The sequence below is a fragment of the Phyllobates terribilis genome, unplaced genomic scaffold, assembly GCF_046119375.1.
Source record: "Phyllobates terribilis strain yellow unplaced genomic scaffold, ASM4611937v1 Scaffold_1__5_contigs__length_1240528914, whole genome shotgun sequence".
Lineage (NCBI taxonomy): Eukaryota > Metazoa > Chordata > Amphibia > Anura > Dendrobatidae > Phyllobates > Phyllobates terribilis.
In genome coordinates, this window is record NW_027362761.1 from 233,991,997 (window position 1) to 234,006,174 (window position 14,178).

The following is a 14,178-nucleotide window of genomic DNA, read 5'->3' on the forward strand; positions in this document are numbered from 1 at the left end:
GAGTATTTTAGTCAGGAGGAATACATAATCTGCAATATCTCAAATTTTAATATTTAGACTAAGTAAACATTACATTTGTGTCCGATGTAGGGAGGCACTTGCCTGTCAGTGGCCACAGTCAGGATGGATGCCGAGGCATCCGTCCATCTTAGGCACCCATTATACATTTCTTTGCAGTAACCCTCCATTTTGTAATACATTGTTTCTTAGGTTTATCTATAAAACAAAATGGTATGCAGGCGCATAGCTGCCAGACCCAGGCCAAAAGAACACACTTTTTTGGTATCTGTCTTGTGAATGACAGTCTATGGAAACATTACAGTATATGTCTGGAAAAGCATTCAACATTTACTGTAGGCCAGGGGTGGGGAATCTTTTTTCTGCCAAGGGCCATTTGGATATTTATACCATCCTTCGGGGGCTGTACAAATTGCACGCTAACTCCGCACACAATATACGTCCTGACGCTGGCGCTGGTGTCAGGACATAATCTTTCATTGCACACGCTTTAGCGCTCAGTAGTGAACACTGCGTGCGTGTGCTCACAGAGCAAGAAGAAATTAATGGGCCAGCGGCCATCAAAATACAGCTGCCAGCCCAAGTACTGCGGTCTCCGTGAATCTGCCCAGGGACCGGATAAAGGCTCATCAAGGGCTGTAAATGGCCTGCGGGCCTCAGGTTCCCCACCCTTGCTGTAGGCTAAGTACACATACTCAGTGTGCATGTAGTCTAAGGAATATATTATGGTCAGATCTTGCTACTTATGAGTCCATGCGCAAATAGAGGATTGGGATAATTCTAACCCGATATTACATCGTACACTAGATATAATAGTAAGAAAAGCTCCAGTGTGAGAGCCAATGTTCATGTTGATGACCTTCTTTTGTTAATTGATGGTCCTGATGTATACAAACTAATTTAATGGTCATTGAGTGTGACTGAAGCAGGTGGATCATCCTCAGCAAACCATTGCAGCCCACCACCCCTATTATAACAGCGATAGCACCATATTCACCAAGCAAAATACTGGCGTTTATATTGTTCACATCTGCATTTTTCATTTTCCTGTTCCATCATAGGAGCAGAACAGTGAAAATTGTTTCAGTACCAGATCCGACTCATGGCAGACACCAGCAGCGATGCCCAACATACGTCATTGACTATAATGTTCCATCTTAGTGTCTATCCATTTACCATACAAATATTGTTTAGTATTTTTGGCTGGATCTGTGATGGAGCCTCCAACACAAATATGAACAGAGCTAAAATGGGCACATAGCACCAAAGAACATAAATGTTTATTACAGAGAAACAAAAGGTAGTAAAGGCAATAACTTATGTGGATTTGAGATAACCTATTCTGTGATACGTATTCATGTCATAGTAATGACTGATGGTCTGAGTGTGTAGGGGGAAGTTGCTAGATTTTCTTTGTTTCCCATGGTTTGTTTTTTTTTTTTCTTCATACATTATTTTTATTGATGAGCGAGCATGCTCGTTTAACCCTTTCACCGAGCACGCTCTGGTGCTTATCGAGTAGCTTCGGCGTGCTCGTATATTATGTTCAATTCTCTGCGTCTGCATGATTTACGGCTGTAAGACAACCTCAAGACGTGGGGATTCCCTAACAAACAGGCAATCCCTACATGTATTGAGGCTGTCTTATCTCAAATTATATTTAATTTTTATTTCATTTTTTTCAATTTTTTTTTTTTTAAGTTTACCTTTTTTTTACTGATATAACATGATTTGTGTCCTCCAACCAATTATCTGAGCAGGTAAGAGATAATGATTATCTAATAACTGATTGCTTTTACATCACTGATAATTGTGATCTGCTCATAGAGGATTTGCTGGAGGACACAGTTCATGTTCCCCCAGCATGTTCCTCTCCTCCATTAAACTGCTGGAAGCCCGAGAGTCACAAGTTTCTATGGCAATGTCTCGAATGCAAGAAGGAAGCTTCCTGCAGTTGTGTTTAATTGCTTAAAACCTCACTCCTCTTGAGCCTTTTGTTGTGAGCATTTTTTGGGACAGGGAGTTGATAATTTCAGTTCACTGTTACTTCGGAGGAATGGGGCTGACACTGATATATATATATATATATTATATACTGTACAGGTGCATCTCGCTAAATTAGAATTATCAAAAAGTTAATTTATTTCAAATACAAAAAGTGAAACTCATATAGAGTCATTACAAACAGTGATCTATTTCAAGTGTTTATTTCTATTAATGTTGACAATTATGGCTTACAGCCAATGAAAACACAAAAGTCATTATCTCCGTAAATTAGAATACTTTATAACAACAGCTTGAAAAATGATTTTTAAAATATGAAATGTTAGCCTACTGAAATGTATGTTCAGTAAATGCACTCAATACTTGGTCGGGGCTCCTTTTGCATCAATTACTGCATCAATGCGGCATGGCATGGAGACGATCAGCCTGTGGCACTGCTGAGGTGTTATGGAAGCCCAGGTTGCTTTGATAGCAGCCTTCAGCTCCTCTGCATTGTTGGGTGTGTTGTCTCTCATCTTCCTCTTGACAATAGGTCGGGCGAGTTTGCTGGCCAATCGAGCACATTCATACTGTCTTTAAACCAGGTATTGGTACTTTTGGCAGTGTGGACAGGTGCCAAGTCCTGCTGGAGAATGAAATTTCCATCTCCAAAAAGCTTGTTGGAAGAGGTAAGCATGAAATGCTCTAAAATGTCCTTGTAGACGTCTGCACTGACTTTGGTCTTGTTCAAGCACAGTGTACTTACACCTGCAGATGACATGGCTCTTCAAACCGTCACTGATTGTGGAAACTTCACACTAGACCTCAAGCAGCTTGGATTGTGGGCCTCTCCACTCTTCCTCCGGACTCTGGGACCTTGATTTCCAAATGAAAATTGGAAGATCTTGTGGAGTGTATCAATGACTTCCTTCTGGACATCTGTCAAGTCAGCAGTCTTCCCCATGATTGTGGAGCCTACTGAAATAGACTAAGGGGCCTTTTCAAACGCTTAGGAAGCCTTTGCAGATGTTTTTTGTTAATTATTCAAATTTACTGAGATAATTACTTTTGTGTTTTCATTGGTTGTAAGCCATAATCATCAACATTAACTGAAATAAACACTTGAAATAGATCACTCTGCTTATAATGACTTTGTATAATAAAAGTTTCACTTTTTGTATTGAAGAACTGAAATAAATTAACTTTTTGATGATATTCTAATTTAGTGAGAAGCACCTGTATTTGTGTTGTGACAGAGTCACTGGTGTGATATACGAGGGGAGGTATGTGACACTAAGGTTGCTAGCCTGTGTGAACTGAAACCTGCCAAATTTCTGCCAGCATGTTTTATGCTTGGGGTTAACTCACTAAAGGGTGTGTTTTTTTGTCAATGACAAAGAGGGTGGGAAGCCATTCACACTACCTCCCCTCAGGGTGTGGCTGAGCAAGGTTTAAATGCTCAGTCACTATGTTTTTTTCTGTTGTTGGGTTTGGAGAGGCAAGGTCTCCAAACTGGAAAATCCACAGCTCAGGAAGGAGCTGAAGGCTGTGTATATATATATATATGTGTATATACAGTACAGACCAAAAGTTTGGACACACCTTCTCATTTAAAGATTGTTCTTTATTTTCATGACTATGAAAATTGTGCATTCACACTGAAGGCATCAAAACTATGAATTAACACATGTGGAATTATATACTTAACAAAAAAAGTGTGAAACAACTGAAAATATACCTTATATTCTAGGTTCTTCAAAGTAGCCACCTTTTGCTTTGATGACTGCTTTGTACACTCTTGGCATTCTGTTGATGAGCTTCAAGAGGTAGTCACCGGAAATGGTCTTCCAACAATCTTGAAGGAGTGCCCAGAGATGCTTAGCACTTGTTGGCCCTTTTGCCTTCACTCTGCGGTCCAGCTCACCCCAAACCATCTTGATTGGGTTCAGGTCTGGTGACTGTGGAGGCCAGGTCATCTGGCGTAGCACCCCATCACTCTCAATCTTGGTCAAATAGCCCTTACACAGCCTGGAGGTGTCTTTGGGGTCATTGTCCTGTTGAAAAATAAATGATGGTCCAACTAAACGCAAACCGGATGGAATAGCATGCCGCTGCAAGATGCTGTGGTAGCCATGCTGGTTCAGTATGCCTTCAATTTTGAATAAATCCCCAACAGTGTCACCAGCAAAGCACCTCCACACCATCACACCTCCTCCTCCATGCTTCATGGTGGGAACCAGGCATGTAGAGTCCATTCGTTCACCTCTTCTGCGTCGCACAAAGACACGGTGGTTGGAACCAAAGATCTCAAATTTGGACTCATCAGACCAAAGCACAGATTTCCACTGGTCTGATGTCCATTTCTTGTGTTCTTTAGCCCAAACAAGTCTCTTCTGCTTGTTGCCTGTCCTTAGCAGTGGTTTCCTAGCAGCTATTTTACCATGAAGGCCTGCTGCACAAAGTCTCCTCTTAACAGTTGTTGTAGATATGTGTCTGCTGCTAGAACTCTTTGTGGCATTGACCTGGTCTCTAATCTGAGCTGCTGTTAACCTGCGATTTCTGAGGCTGGTGACTCGGATAAACTTATCCTCAGAAGCAGAGGTGACTCTTGGTCTTGCTTTCCTGGGGCGGTCCTCATGTGAGCCAGTTTCTTTGTAGCGCTTGATGGTTTTTGCAACTGCACTTGGGGACACTTTCAAAGTTTTCCCAATTTTTCGGACTGACTGACCTTCATTTCTTAAAGAAATGATGGCCACTCGTTTTTCTTTACTTAGCTGCTTTTTTCTTGCCATAATACAAATTTTAACAGCCTATTCAGTAGGACTATCAGCTGTGTATCCACCAGAGTTCTGCACAACACAACTGATGGTCCCAACCCCATTTATAAGGCAAGAAATCCCACTTATTAAACCTGACAGGGCACACCTGTGAAGTGAAAACCATTTCCGGTGACTACGTCTTGAAGCTCATCAAGAGAATGCCAAGAGTGTGCAAAGCAGTCATCAAAGCAAAAGGTGGCTACTTTGAAGAACCTAGAATATAAGACATATTTTCAGTTGTTTCACACTTTTTTGTTGTGGAATTATATACTTATGTGTTAATTCATAGTTTTGATGCCTTCAGTGTGAATGTACAATTTTCATAGTCATGAAAATACTGAAAAATCTTTAAATGAGAAGGTGTTTCCAAACTTTTTGTCTGTACTGTATATATATATATATATATATATATATATATATATATACTTTTTTTTTAAATTCTGCCTCTCGAATATCGACTTACAAAGTCATAAAACCACAAAACCACCTGCACAGGCATTATTAGAAGATCTTCTGCAGTAAATTTGTCAAGTGTTGGCCATTTATGAAGGAGTCAGTTATACTGAAGCCGGGGTGTGGAAAATTAGTGCTGTCAGAATCTTGGTTTACAATCTCCCCTGCCCTGATGTGAATGTGTGACTAGGCCCAAAGAGTCATTGATTGTGTCTCATTGGATACAGTAATGTTAAATTTACACTGTCCTCAGACTCGAACCTGTCTTCTGTGTAGTTGTGGATGTTGCTGATTATATTTGAACCCTGTCCTCAAGACTCTGAGCCAGCATGTAGTTTTAGTTAATATCTAACATGGTCCCTTCTCCTCCATTGCACAGACTTATGCAGCGTATGCAGAACTGCGTGCAAATATCTGCCAATTTCAGACAATGTGAGTATAAATACCAGTTGCTTTGTTTTAAAGCTTTGATTTTTGGCATCTATAAATTGTGACATATTATGAGGCTGGAAACACCTACTGTTATATTCACACGTTGCTTTTTTCTTGCGTTTCTTTCTGCAGCCAAAACTTGATCTCTTGACAGTAAAGAAGCTGAAGCCAAAACGCAGGTTTTGCTGCGTTTTGGCTGTATTTTTGCTGGGTTTTTCAGGATCCCAAAGTTCAGCTTTGCATTCACCTTGAAAACATGAACAATACAAGGTGTAAGGCCACGGTCCCACTATCAGTATTTGGTCAGTATTTTTTCTCAGGAGTGGGAGCCAAAAGCAGGTGAGGAACAATCAGAGAAAAGGTATAATAGAAACGAGTCACCAATTCTGTATTCATCACTCACTCCTGGTTTTGGCTCCCACTCCTGAGAAGAAATACTGACCAAATAATGACAGTGGGGCCGTGGCCTTAGGCCAACAATTCAAGACCTATGTTAAGCAACAAAAGATTTTAGGAAAAAAGGGCAAATTGATCTAATTTTTTAGGTGAAAACGTTTGGAAAAAATACTGACTATTATGAACAAAAAAGCTGGATTCGCGTATGAAGCGCATCCATAAACTAATACGCAATTGGAACCATAAAAACATCAAGGGGAAGTTTAATTGTTTACTTTTACACATATCACTAATTTACTTAACCCCTTATTGACGGAGCCAATTATGTCCTTAAAGGGGTATTCCCATCTCCCAGATCCTATCTCAATATGTAGTGGGAGTAATAATAATATTACCAAATGTCTCCAACTAGAAATATAGTATAGTTTTTTTGATTCACTATGTCTCTTTCCTCATGTGCAGGCATTGCAAGACCTTAGGTATCTATGGTTCCGACCACTAGCAACTAGCTAACTAACTGTCACCATATCAGTGGACGTAACCATGGATACCTAAGGTCCTGCAATGCATTGCACATGAAGAAAGAGACATAGTGAATCAGAAAAAGTATACTATATTTCTAATTGGAGGTATTTGTTAATATCATTATTACACCTACTACATATTGGGATAGGATGTTGGAGATGGGAATACCCTTTTAATGACCAAGCCAAATTTTACAATTCTGACCACTGTCACTTCATGAGGTAATAACTCTGGAACGCTTCAATGGATCCCACTGATTCTGAGGTTGTTTTTTGGTGACATATTGTACTTCATGATAGTGGTAAAATTTCTTCGATATGACTTGCGTTTGTTATTGAAAAATATGGAAATTTGGCAAAAATGTTGCAATTTTCAAACTTTTCATTTTTATGCCTTTAAATCAGAGAGATAAGTCCAACAAAATAGTTAATAAATAACATTCCCCACATGTCTACTTTACATCAGCATAATTTTTTAAACAATTTTTTTTTGTGTTAGGAAGTTATAAGCGTTAAAAGTTGACCAGCGATTTTTAATTTTTCCAACAAATTTACAAAAACAATTTTTTTTAGGGACCACATCACATTTAAAGTGACTTTGGGGGGTCTACATGACAGAAAATCCTCAAAAGTGACACTTTTCTAAAAACTGCACCAAAACCACATTCAAGAAGTTTATTAACCCTTCACGTGCTTCACAGGAACTGAAGCAACGTGGAAAGAAAAAATTAACATTTAACTTTTTTCCCACAAATTTTACTTCAGGCCCCAAATTTTTTGTTTTCAAAAGGGTAACAAGAGAAAATGGGCCACAAAATTTGTTGTGCAATTTCTCCTGAGTATGCTGATACCTCATATGTGGGGAAAAACCACTGTTTGGGCGCGCGACAGGGTTCAGAAGGGAAGGAGCACTGTGTGACTTTTTGAACGCAAAATTGGCTGTAATCGAGAGAAGATGCCATGTGTCGTTTGGAAAGCCCCTGATGTACCTAAGCAGTGGAAACCCCCTTCAAGTGACCCCATTTTGGAAACTACACCCCTCAAGGATTTTATCAATGGGTATAGTGAACATTTTGAACCCAGAGGTATGACACAAAATTTGATAACATTAAGTCATCATATTCAGTATGTTGTCATTAGTCTTGAGCGCAAGTGCTCACTACTTGAGTTTGCATCGGGTACTCGGATATGTACTATGTAATGCGAGTGCTCGAGTGGACACGCTCGAGTCCCTGTCCAGCATGTTTTACAGTTGTTAGACACACAAAAAAAGCATGCGGTGATCGCTCTTGTATGGCAGGCAATCCCCGCAAGTTTTTTTTTGGCTGTATAACAGCCGCGAAATATGTGGGGCGAGGACTCAAGCATGTCACTCGACCACCCGCGATACTCTGTGCATACCCAAGTACCCGATGCAAAATCAAGTAGCACCCAACACTAGTTGCCATATCGTCATCATTTTTTTTTCTTTACTCTTGATAAAATCCCAACCCTAACACAGCCCTAACCCTAATCCTGACCCTAACACAACCCTAATCCTAACCCTAAGGGCTCGCTCTCACTTGCGATTAAATCAGACAAATGCAATTCGTTAAAAAATCACCAATTTAATCCTATGATGGTGTGCTCAGTGGTGTTTTCTTTTTCCAGCTGCGATCGGATTGCAATCGGGCTGGAAAAAAATCACAGCATGCTGGATGCGGATTACACCCACCCATATAAGCCTATGGGTGCGTGTGAAACATTGCACTGTGCTCTGATATCACCCGAGTGCAGGGCGATAACCACCGATGTCAGCAACAGAGGAAATAGAGAAATTTATTTCTCCGTCCCCTCCGCAGCTGTGTTGTGATCCTCTCTGTGCGAGAGGATCGGAGCACTGACATTCGGCTCCCGCTTGCAGCAGAGCAGGAGCTGAATGTCATTAGCATATCTCGTATCGCATGCCATACACTAGTGGGACCCCGGCCTCATCCTAACCCTAACCCCAACTCAACCCTAACCCCAGCACAACCCTAACCTTAACACAACCCTAATCCTAACCCTAACACAACCCTAACCCTAATCCTAACACAACTCTACCCCTAATCCTAACACAACCCTAATCCTAGCACAACCCTAACAATAATCCTAACCTAACCCTAACACAACCCTAATCCTAACAAAACCCTAACCCTAACCCTAAGGGTATGTCCACAATATCTGGAGCCGTGTGCGGCCCCGACACTGTGGAATAGCCAGCGACGGCCTAATATGCAAATGAGCGGTGCCAATTTTTTTTTTCACCTGCGGACTTTCCTCTTAGATGTTAGGTCTATGGGGAAAGCCATTATGCGGACCCACAAGAGAAATTGACGTGATGTGGTCTGGAAAGACGTGCCACATGTCAGTTTCCGTGGGTGAGCCGCAGGTGCACGGAGATGCATAGTGGACATGGGATTTCTACTAATCGGATGCCATACACTAGTGGGACCCCGGCCTAATAGTGTTATAAACCCGCCCGACGCCCACACTAAGCCATACATAGCGGGGAGAAAATGAACTGAATTCCCCCCCGGCAGCGTTCGGGTTTCAGTCACGGGGGCGGCGCCGACGCTGGTTCAGTCACCGCTCTGTGTATACGGTCATCAATACCACAAGACACAAAAAGAAAAGTCATCAAATGATGAAAGGTTCACACCTGTTCTGTGTTTTATTGCTATTACTAGTTTAGGTTACTGTTATGATCTGCAACATGAACTAAGGAAAGATAAGGGAAAGCTGTCCCTACAGTAAGACTAAGCTGAATCCCTACAATGTAGCGGACTGCCTGTTCCTTGTGAACAGACCCGCCTAAGTCCTCGGCTAGTCTGAACGAAGACCTATAGAATTAAGGGAGCGGTCCCTAAAAGAACTAAGGACTGGGACAAAAATGGGACACCTCCTAAACAGAAGTTGTTGCAGAGCACAAAAGACAAACAGACAAAAAGTACTAGAGGTTCCATAGGACCAAGCGAACTAGACAGAGATAGGCACCGAAGCACCTTGCTAGAGAGACAGTCAAACACTGAAGTCCAGCAAAGCCAGAAGGGCGGAGCTGGAATATATAGGCAGATGGTCACGTGACCGCAAAACACAAGATAGCAAAAACTAACAGGAGGATTCTAACAGTACCCCCTCTTTTATGAGGATCCTCCAGGCCCAGGCCTATCCGGAAACCTCCTGTGGAAAGCTTTAACAAGCCTAGGAGCAGAGACATCATCCGTCCTTACCGAGGAGTTGTCTTTGGGACCGAAACCCTTCCAGGAGACAAGATACTGTAATCTCCCTCTATGCCATCTAGAATTCAAGATATGCAAAATTTCAAATTTGCCGTCTTCCATCACAGGGGGAACTGTGACAGTGGCGTCCCTATCAGATACTTCAGCCTTTTTCAACAAGGAAACATGAAACACAGGATTATTCTTCCAGGAAGTAGGAACATCCAACCTAACAGCAGACGAGTTAACAACCTGAAGCACTTTAAATGGACCCACAAACTTAGGACCCAGTTTTTTAGAGGGAATCCTCAACCGCAGGTTCCTTGAGGACAACCAAACCATGTCACCCACAGTAAACAAAACCTCTTTACGTTTCCTGTTAAAATACTTCTTGTACTTCTTGTTAGCCTCTTGAAGGTTGCAAAGTACATTAGTCCAAACTCTCTCCAAATCACCGGAAAAATTCTCCTCCTCCGGCTCCGCCGACCCTAATTTGGAGAACGAACCAAAAGACTGATGTCTCCCAGTACAACAAAACAAAGGAGAACACCCAGCAGAGGAGGATGTATGATTGTTAAGAGCAAATTCTGCGAGAGGCAGAAACTCAGACCACACCTCTTGATTGTCTGCCACAAAACAACGCAAAAACTGTTCAACATCCTGGTTCTTTCTTTCAGTCTGTCCATTAGACTCAGGATGATAACCAGACGAAAATGACAAATGGACTCCCAACCTGTCACAAAAAGCACGCCGAAAGCGAGCCACAAACTGAGGTCCTCTATCAGAAACAATATCTGTGGGAACGCCATGGAGTTTGACAATCTACTTAACAAACGTCTTAGCGAGTGTCTTAGCGCAGGGCAACTTAATGAACGGAACCAAGTGACACATCTTACTAAAACGGTCCACGACCACCCAGATGACAGTAAAACCCTCGGACAAAGGAAGATCAGTAATAAAATCCATTGTGAGATGCGTCCAAGGCGCACTAGGAACCTCCAGAGGGCAAAGCAACCCCGCAGCAGGAGTATGTGAAGCCTTTGACCTAGCACACACAGTACATTGATGCACCCACTTGATGACTTCCTTCTGCTATCCAGGCCGCCAAAAACTGCGACTGATAAGTCTTAGTTTCCGAAATTCCTAGATGACCTGCCAACCGAGACTCATAACACTCCACAAACAAATCTCTCCTAAAGGCTCTAGGCACGAACAACCTCCCATGGGGAGTGTTAGATGGAGAATCATCTTGAACTTTCAGAATCCCATTCTCCAAAACGGAGTCCAAAGCTGCCACCACAACTCCTTTCTGTAAAATGCTCTCCTCCTCCTCGGCACCGACCGTAGGAGAGAAGCTGCGAGATAAAGCATCGGCTTTAACATTCTTAGTACCAGGGATATAGGTAACAGAAAAATGAAACCGAGAAAAAAAAAGTGCCCACCTTGCTTGACGGGCATTCAAGCGCTTGGCAGCATCCAGATGGATCAAATTCTTATGATCTGTGAAAACCTGAATAGGAAATCTAGCGCCTTCCAAAAAATGACGCCAGTGTTCAAACGCAAGTTTAATAGCCAGCAACTCCCGATTTCCAACATCATAATTCAGTTCGGTTTCTGAAAATTTCCTCGAAAAGAAGGCACAAGAATGCACTCCACCCTTGTTCTCCTGAGACAAAACTGCTCCGACCCCCACCGATGAAGCATCGACCTCGACCAAAAAAGGCTTGGTCTCATCAGGCTGCATAAGGATAGGGGCAGAACTGAACCTCTCTTTGAGATACTCAAACGCTTCAATGGCCTCAGTAGTCCACTGGGCCGTATTCGCACCTTTCTTGGTGAGATCGGATAGAGGTTTAACAATTACAGAAAAATTCTTAATGGATTTCCTGTAATAATTGGCAAAACCCAAAAATCTCTGTATAGATTTCAAACCAATAGGCCTAGGCCATTCCTGCACAGCCTGAACCTTCACAGGGTCCATCTCAAAGCTCTCGCTGGAGACCATGTAGCCCAAAAAGGTAATTTTCTGCACAGCGAACTCACATTTCTCCAGTTTAGCAAAGAGTGAATTATCACTCAATAACTGCAAAACTTCACGTACACTCTGCCAATGGGACTCCAGATCTGGCGAATAAATCAAAATGTCATCCAAATACACAACCACATTCTTACCAATCAAAGGTCTCAGGATGTCATTAATAAGGTTCTGAAAAAATGCAGGTGCATTGGTAAGACCAAAAGGCATCACCAGATTCTCAAAATGACCTACCGGAGTCTTAAAAGCAGTTTTCCATTCATCATCCTCCTTCACTCGTAACAAATTGTATGCCCCCCGGAGATCAATTTTGGAGAACCAATTGGCTCCCACTAACTGGTTAAACAAGTCAGGAATTAACGGCAATGGGTAGGAATTGCGTACGGTAATCTTATTAATTTCATGAAAATCCAGACATGGGCGTAAACCGCCGTCCTTTTTTTTAACAAAGAAGAATCCAACTGCCACAGGCGACTTAGAAGGTCTAATGTGACCAGCAGCCAGGCTAGTCTGTATGTACTCCTCCAAAGCCTTTCTTTCAGGGATAGTCAGATTAACCCCTTAAGCCCCGCGGGTGGTTTGCACGTTAATGACCGGGCCAATTTTTACAATTCTGACCACTGTCACTTTATGAGGTAATTACTCTGGAACGCTTCAACGGATCCCCCTGATTCTGAGATTGTTTTTTCGTGACATATTGTACTTCATGATTGTGGAAAAATTTCTTCGATATCACTTGCGTTTATTTGTGAAAAAAACGGAAATTTGGCGAAAATTTTGCAATTTTCAAAATTTGAATTTTTAAGCCCTGAAATCAGAGCGATATGTCACACAAAAGAGTTAATAAATAACATTTCCCATATGTCTACTTTACATCAGCACAATTTTGGAACCAAAATTTTTTTTGTTAGGGAGCTATAAGGGTTAAAAGTTGACCAGCGATTTCTCATTTTTCCAACAAAATTTACAAAACCATTTTTTTAGGGACCACATCACATTTGAAGTCACTTTGAGAGGTCTTTATGACAGAAAATACCCAAAAGTGACACCATTCTAAAAACTGCACCCCTCAAGGTGCTCAAAACCACATTCAAGAACTTTATTAACCCTTCAGGTGCTTCATAGGAATTTTTTGAATGTGGAAGAAAAAAATGAACATTTAACTTTTTTCACAAAAATGTTACTTTAGACCCAATTTTTTTTTATTTTCACAGGGGTAACAAGAAAAAATGGACCGCAAAATTTGTTGTGCAATTTCCCCTGGGCACGCAGATACCCAATATTTGGGGAAAAAACACTGTTTGGGCGCACTGTAGGGCTCGGAAGGGAAGGAGCGCCATTTGACTTTTTGATTGTAAAATTTGCTTGAATAATTAGCGGACACCATGTTGCGTTTGGAGAGCCCCTCTGTGCCCAAACTTTGGAGCTCCCCCACAAGTGACCCCATTTTGGAAACTAGACCCCCCCAAGGCAACTTTCTAGATGCATAGTGAGCACTTGGAACCCCCAGGTGCTTCACAAATTGATTCGTAATAATGAAAAAGTGAAAAAAAAAAACACTTTTTCATTTTTACGAATCAATTTGTGAAGCACCTAGGGGTTCAAACTGCTCACTATGCATCTAGATAGGTGCCTTGGGGGGTCTAGTTTCCAAAATGGGGTCACTTGTGGGGGAGCTCCAATGTTTTGGCTCACAGGGACGCTCTAAATGCAACATGGTATCCGTTAACAAATTGAATGGAAAATCGGCTCAAATTGTTAGCGGACACCACATTGCGTTTGGAGAGCCCCTCTGTGCCCAAACTTTGGAGCTCCCTCACAAGTGACCCCATTTTGGAAACTAGACCCCCCAAGGCACCTTTCTAGATGCATAGTGAGCACTTGGAACCCCCAGGTGCTTCACAAATTGATTCGTAATAATGAAAAAGTGAAAAAAAAAACACTTTTTCGTTTTTACGAATCAATTTGTGAAGCACCTAGGGGTTCCAACTGCTCACTATGCATCTAGATAGGTGCCTTGGGGGGTCTAGTTTCCAAAATGGGGTCACTTGTGGGGGAGCTCCAAAGTTTGGGCACAGAGGGGCTCTCCAAACGCAATGTGGTGTCCGCTAACAATTTGAGCCGATTTTCCATTCAATTTGTTAGCGGACACCATGTCGCGTTTGGAGAGCCCGTGATGTGCCTAAACAGTGGAGCTCCCCCACAAGTGTCCCCATTTTGGAAACTATACCCCTCAAGGATTTTATTAAGGTGTATAGTGAACATTTTGAACCCAGAGG

The 14,178-nt window shown here is 41.9% G+C and overlaps 1 protein-coding gene across 1 annotated transcript in view; it reads left to right on the forward strand.

The window, feature by feature from the left end:
* RNF212B (ring finger protein 212B) overlaps positions 1-14,178 on the forward strand; it is a 190,031-nt gene that overhangs the window by 29,880 nt on the left and 145,973 nt on the right. Inside the window, exon 3 of the mRNA XM_073666158.1 lies at positions 5,653-5,705. Within this exon, the coding sequence (XP_073522259.1) occupies positions 5,653-5,705 (53 nt within the window). The remainder of the gene's footprint in view (positions 1-5,652; positions 5,706-14,178) is intronic.